General features: G+C 45.6%; 1 protein-coding gene across 1 annotated transcript; it reads right to left on the minus strand.

Moving 5' to 3' along the window:
• Positions 1-1,048: 1,048 nt before the first annotated feature.
• On the minus strand, positions 1,049-7,029 carry LOC311606476 (uncharacterized protein; the record flags this gene model as incomplete). Its single annotated transcript, XM_084797755.1, has 4 exons — positions 6,895-7,029; positions 6,672-6,776; positions 4,215-4,301; positions 1,049-1,385 (listed from the first exon to the last, which is right to left on the minus strand). The coding sequence occupies exons 2-4, from the start codon at positions 6,725-6,727 to the stop codon at positions 1,049-1,051; spliced, it is 480 nt and encodes a 159-aa protein (XP_084653881.1). The 5' UTR covers positions 6,728-6,776; positions 6,895-7,029.
• Positions 7,030-7,235: the final 206 nt, after the last annotated feature.

Genomic DNA, 7,235 nt, shown 5'->3' on the forward strand with positions numbered 1-7,235 from the left:
TAACTGATGGTGAAAAATATACAGTCAAGTGTGTTTACTTCACCTTTACAAAGAATCCGTTATAGTCCCAATTAATTTGTTATTCCTGTCACAACAGGTACGAGAAACTTCAAAACTGTCATTATTGTTTCTGGCTTTCCAGGCTTTGTATTTATTTTTAACCCTTTCAGGGGCATCTGTCTATTATGAGCTAAGGATCTCTCTCTCTCTCTCTCTCTCTCTCTCTCTCTCTCTCTCTCTCTCTCTTACACACACACACACACACACACACACACACACACACACACATGAGAGAGAGAGAGAGAGATGGAGGGAGAGAGAGAGAGAGAGAGAGAGAGAGAGAGAGAGAGAGAGAGAGAGAAATAGCATTTTAAGTATAGGATAGCCTGCTGTTCTCATTTGGTTAAAACAGGAGTGTATATACTCAAGACAACATAACCTCACATATATTCTGCACTTAAAACATGTTTTTCTTGCACCCAGTACAACATATTCTCCCTTACATCACCCACTTCCTCCAGCACATATGAAGGCTTGATGGCCATCACCGCTGAGATATTTACCTGAGTGATAAACAAGTTTTTCTCTTATTGTTTCTGAGCACTTACTATGTGCATATTCTAGTGGGAAAGTCTGCCGTACACAGAAAGGAATGCCTGTTAGGTCTTTCAGCAGAAATCACATGACCCTCTGAAGGCATGGAGTCTTGGTCTTAGGGAAGGTTTTTTTCACTGCAATCATAAAACATAACGCATATACAATGGCGGTTTATGAGAAGCGCTCACACCGCCAGGAGAAGTGACTGGGAGATGACTTCATTTCTGGGAGTCCTATTTATAGCCCAGTCAATAATAATAAGAATTAAGATCGGTCTGGACCTAGGCAAGGCACATGAGAGGACAGGCCACCTCTGTCCCGCTGCTACTACACAGAGTGGTAGAAGTGATCCTGACATTGCAAACTATGGTGGTCACTTCTGACGTGGCACATAGCTGGGGTGAAGGATGCTGTGAGACCCCGGGGAGGGCCTCACTTTTACTTTTACTTCTCATTTGGATTCGAACTTAGCTCTGTGCCCTTGAATTGGCATTAGAATCGCTCTGGGTCCCAGGGTCTGCTTAAGAAATATGAGAATGGTGGTGGTATTTATTTCCCAAGCCCCAGGTGTATGGTGAGAGTGAAATGAACACAGGGCATCAGATGTAGGGAGCACGGTTCCGGGCACACGACAAGTGTGCATGTCGGCTCTTAGTGCAACAGTTGTCAAGAACGCAACACGAGGAACGGAAGCTGAGGTGAAAGGTCTGCCGACGGTGAAGGATTCATTGGGCTCAGAGGAAGCCAGTGGCTTCAGCTCTAAAAACAAGCCAAACGCTGGAGGGGTCCTTTAGGATGAAAACAAAGAATACATAGTGAAAGGGTATGTAGGCCTGACCTAGCCCCATACTTGAACTCAGACCTTAAGTATCTTTGCTGAACTCCAACACCAATTGTTCCCAGTCTTCAACTTGCTGATTCAAAAATCTGTCTTTCCTATCATCGTTTTTTGCCGAAGCACGGATTTTTTCCTGTTGTTCTGGGCATAAGACCCGGCACATCCCAGCAGTAACCACAACAGTGCTCTTCAGAAGAGCACAGAAAACTGTTCCTGTTCTGGGATTCGGCCCCTTCCCATATGAGATGCTCATCCCGCCATGCTACGGCTTCCAGTCGCCTCCAGCCCTGCCTGTACCCCCATGAACGGAGTAGCTCCTAATGTCACGATGCCCTCTCTGCAATGGTCTGGGTAGCCATTATTACAAAAATCCCTGGCCAAATGGCCTGTATTGCCCAAGATGCATTCTGGGTACAATGCAGACAAGACCCTCCAGTCACCAACCAAGCTCCCTGATAGCCATAACATATATTACTTTGCTTTGTGATCATTTGCATATGATACACTTGATCCATACTCTCTGTCTCTCTGTCTCTGTCTCTGTCTCTGTCTCTGTCTCTGTCTCTGTCTCTGTCTCTCTCTCTCTCTCTCTCTCTCTCTCTCTCTCTCTTTCTCTCTCTCTGTCTCTCTCATGCTTTGGAAGCAGGGCGATGTCAGAGGCAAAGCTAGCTACATGGCATTAAGAACAAACGAGGCTGTGCATTTGAACCAAGCTTTCAATTGTGGAGAGAGAGGGTGTAAGCACCAAATATTTCCAATATAGCTCTCCTAATCATGGGTGTCAAGGCTCATTAGTTGTTTAGAGTCCCTGGGGGGGACTTGACACAGCCAAGACTGACTCTACAAGGATCAGGGAAAATATAAGCGATGCTTTCAGCATAGCATACTCTCCATCCACAGGAATGAAGTCATCACTTAGGCTGTGCAGCCTAAGAAAGGATGCTAAAATGTTGAGCCTCAGTTTCTTCTTCTATAAAATGGGACTATTTGGAATACCTTTTTCATTGGATTGAAAGGATTAAACTACCGTGTGTGTCTCTCTCTGTGTGTGTATGTGCGTGTGTGCATGCGTACATGCATGTATGCATGTTTGTTCATGCAATCAAAGCTTTGTGATGCTAGCATATTATAAGTGCTGTGTCTTAATTGTGTCTCACCACAATTTCAAAGCCCTATGCCCCAGTGTTGACTGATGTTGGAGATAGGCCTGCTGCAAAGTAAGTAAGGTGAAGTGAGGTACCAAGGGTGAGGGCCTGAGCAGACTGGGTTAGTGGCCTTTTAGAGACACTAGTAAAAGTGTCAGGCCATGAGGACCTATCAGTCCCCAGCAGCCACACAAAAAGTGTTGAGTGTGGCCGCACACACGTGTAATCGCAGTGCTGTGGAGGCAGACAAGTGGGTTCCCTACAGCATCATCGCTGAGTGTCCAGAACAGTAAGAAGCCCTGGCTCAAAAAACAAGGCGAAGCTGGGAGTGGTGGCATGCGTCTTTAGTTGCAGCACTCAAGAGGCAGGGACAGGGTTCGAGGCCAGCCTGGTCTACAAAGTTCCAGGACAGCCAGGGCTACACAGGGAAACCCTGTCTTGAAAAACGAAACCAAAGAACCAAACAACAACAAAACAATCAAAGTGAGTAGCATGTGAGGAACAGCAGCTAAGAATGTCCTCCAGCCTTCACAAACACCTGGTCACACAAACACCTGCACAACTGTGTGTGTGTGTGTGCTTGCACATGTGTACACACATGCAGGTACACACATGCACATGTGCGTTCAAACACACATACACACATGCATGGAAACACCATCCAGTTTACACTCTTCCCCCTTTTCCTTCCTTCTTTCCTTTCTCTCCTTCCTTCCTTCCTTCCCTCCCTTCTCGCCTTCCTTCCTCCTAACGTCTTTCTCTTTTTCAAGTGAGGAGACAAGGAGAAGGCCAGCCATCCCTCACAAGCCAGAAAAAAGTTCCTCACCAGAAACCAAATTAGTTGGGGCTTTGATCACAGCACTCCAGCACTGTGAGAAAAATATCTGTTATTTAAGCCACCGCCCCTACCCCACCCCGAGTTTATGGTATTTACTTACGGTAGTCTGAGCAGACTAGGATAATAAACTCAGAGTAAACTTGGCTACCATTGTTATTAATGCCCTTATTTCACAGCTTATATTCCCCACCAAAGTGGCTCACACTATTCTACTGGCCTCTGGGTGCTTTTTGTTTTGACTGAAAACTGCTAAAGCAAACAAACCTCTCTCCCGCATTTTTTTTTTTTTTACTGCTGTGGTTTCAAAGCAAAATTAACGTGAAGACTTCTGATAGTTGCAGTGACCATATGTGAAGGAAGCCAGTGCTATGCCCGCCTTCTGAGGTTTCTTTCCTGCTTGTAACCATCAGGGGGTGATGAAGGCTTTGGGTTTTCTATGCAGAGCAAAGTGCCCCAGCTGACAGCAGACCATCCTTTCAATTTTGAATAAAATGAGTGGAAGATAGCTGGGAAGTTCTGCTCTTTCTGCTTGAGTGAATACCTGTCATGCTTCTTACATCCACCGCAGCAATTAACACACACAAAGCTAGATTTGCTAAGCCCGTGCTCCCCAATGGGGGTGTTAGCTTATACCAGCGAATAGCAAAGACCTCGCTGATTTTTTTTTTCTTCAGTAAGCCCGCTTGTCCCTGAGCCCCTGTCCACCCAGCGATGGAGCAACTTCTGCATCCGCACGCAGCTCCCTTGCCTCCCGTTCCTTCGTTCGTTCGTTTGCTTGGGCTTTCCTGGCACTCACCTGTAGACACAGTTAGACTCCAGTTCTGCCCTGGAAACTATCCTTTCCGAGGACGCATTGCCGGCCACATTAGTAGACAGGTGCGGCCTGGCAAACATTTAAAGAGATGGACCTTAGGACTGCTCACCATTCTTTTGTGGGTTTTGTTTTTCTTTTTGTTTTTCTTTGTCCTTACTGAGCCCAGAACAGATCTCTAAACTTGAAATGCACTGAGAAAGATAAGATGGTTTCTGTTTGTGTCCACTTGTACCTGTAGGGTAGCTCACTCGCCACAGGGCTCCGGATCCAGGGCTCCTCCCCTCTCTGCCTCCCAAGGTCTGTGCACCTTTTCTGACACACATACTGACTTCACTCCCACCTCCGAGTCTCCCATTCCCTGAATCACAGCCCTTCCTATACATTCTCCTGGGTCGAGTTCTCATTTCAGTGTGTCTTCTATGACAAAATATTATTAGGGATAGAGCTGCTAATGAGGTTGCTAATAATACTGCAAAGTGCCAGAGGGCTTCCCACCAACGGCCATGGGAGAGTCTCCATCTCGGGAAGCTCCAAGTCTGAGAATTTTAGAGGTTGATAAGGCACAAACTGCCCTCGAAGATGCTTTTCAGGCTGCCCACGTTTTCGTGTTTTGCCTCAATGCAGTTGTGACCTACTGTTACCATTATTTCCTACAAGGGAGAGCACTGGGGCACACCTCCCTCATCCTCATCCACGGATTCTCTTTCTGGGTCATTTCATTTTCATTATATTATGCTTGGTCTAGAAATAGCAAGTGGACAAGTTCAGAAATAAGTCATATGTTCTCAAGAATATTTATCACAATACATGCTTATAATTGTTTTATTATCACTATCTTATTGTGCTTGGTTTGTAAATTCAACTTAACTGTAGCTACAGATGCAGTCATAGAAAGTTTGATATTATTTGTAGTTTCCAACACTTAGGTAGGCTCTCAGAACGAGACAGGGTTTCTCTGTGTAGCCCTGGCTGTCCTGAACTCACTTTGTAGACCAGGCCAGCCTCGAACTCATACAGATCTGCCTGCCTCTGCCTCCCTGAGTGCTGGAATTACAGTGCCCCACCACGTCTGGCTCTGAGTCTAGCCTTCTATTAGACTATTTCACGTTAGTGAAAGGGGGCCTCTCACACTTTTCATGCCCTTTTTCTGCAGGTCAGACTACTAAGTGGTCTACTAACTGACCACTAAGTACCAGGTACTGGACCAAGCCTTTCCTAATGGCCAGGCCAACTTTCATTGGCTGAGGAGCTCACAGGTCCTGTAGAGCCCCAGTTCTTCAGGAGAGGAAACAGGCACAGAGGCCATCACCCTGCAACCTCCACCCTCACTGGATGGCAGAGCCAGCTGCAGTCTGAGCCCCACTCCACTGTCACCTCTTCTTTCTGGAAGCTGGAGTAAGTAGCCTGGGCTCAAGCTTGAAGCTCGAGATGTTTAGCTCTCCACAGTTTTAAAAAGCAACCCAGAGCCACGGGTACCTTTCTAGACATCAACGTCTCTCCATCTTGTTATCACAGAGTATCCAACCCATCCCTCAATCACCTGTGTGATCCTAAATGCATCCTGAAGATCCACCAGGATGTAGCTCACCATTTAAAGCCGTCTTGACAACGCCCCACATAAATGAAAGATGGAGCTGAAGGGCCAAGGCTGTGTTCGAAGTTAATGATAGGAAGGTTCCTATGGCCATCAGGCCATCGCTCTAATCTGTGTTTGTGTCCGTTCATTAGTACTTGTTATCCAGCCCGGGCCAGCCAACATGGCCCAATCACGGCAAAATGACTGCTAGCACCAGCTTTAATTCCCAGGTTATCTTATTATCCAGAGATATTTGTCCTTATTATTGTTATTCTGGGGAGTCGGTGTCAGAAAACAGGGAATAATTTGACAATCCTGGGAAGAAAGATTGAAAATGGGGCCGGTGTAAAAACCGCTGGAACTTCTTAGTTCAAATTTGTATGGAAATTACTCTTCTGGATCGCAATAGAGGCGTAAACAGAGCCCTTTCTTGGCTACCAATTTCAGAATAAGTCAAAAGACACACTTCTAATTGTGTACACAAACAGGCATGGCTCAGAGTCTCTTGAAGGAAAAGGGTCATAACTTATTTATCTTTGTCGTCAGGCACACCTAGTACATGCTCAATAAATGTTTGCAAAATTAAACAGGATTTTCCTGAGAAAGCATGAGTGGTGCTGGGAGTTAATTGAAAAATAATTCACACAAACCAGTCAGAAAAGATATTTAGGAAGCTCATAAGCAAAGAATTATGGTTGGGAAAACCAGATTAGCACCATCCCATGTGTTATTCCCCTAAGGTGGCAGTGCCAGACGCCTGACCATAAACTGGGTGGCTTGTACCAAAATTAATATATATTTTTGCACAGCGTCACTCTGCCCTGAAGCTTTGGAAACACCATTCTCTTTCTTGTCTGTCTTACTTCTTGTAGCTGTTGTCATTTCTTAGTTGATGGCCACTGACTTTTATCTTTTTCATATATTTCTTAGTCTATGTGGAACACCCACAATGACCTCATTTTGGGATCCTAAACAGCAAATATCATTGTATTAGTTACTTTTGTTGTTGTTGTTGTTGTTGTTGTTGCTATGGTAAAGTACTATGAGCAAAGCAACGTGTAGAAGAAAGAGTTCATTTGGGCTTACAGTTCTAGAGAGCTACAGTCAGTACTTGCAGGATGATGTGGCAGCAGCCGAAGTGAACAAGAAGCTCGCCAATTCCATTTCTGCTCACACACAGGAAGCGGGGAGGGAGAGTGTGGGAAGTGTGACATCGCTATAAACTCACAAAGCCCCCCCCACACACAAACGCTTCCTCCAGCAAGGTTCTACTGCTAAGAGTCTGTAAGATCCTACAGCAGTTCCACCAGCTACCTGAGCCTGTGAGGGCCATTTTGTATATAAACTAGTTTCTAGCATGCATACCTCTACCTTTGGAATCGGGAGGAGTATCTGTCAAGCCACCAGACCTCACATGATGCTAAATA

This window comes from Acomys minous (genome assembly GCF_964271855.1).
Source record: "Acomys minous genome assembly, chromosome: 10".
Lineage (NCBI taxonomy): Eukaryota > Metazoa > Chordata > Mammalia > Rodentia > Muridae > Acomys > Acomys minous.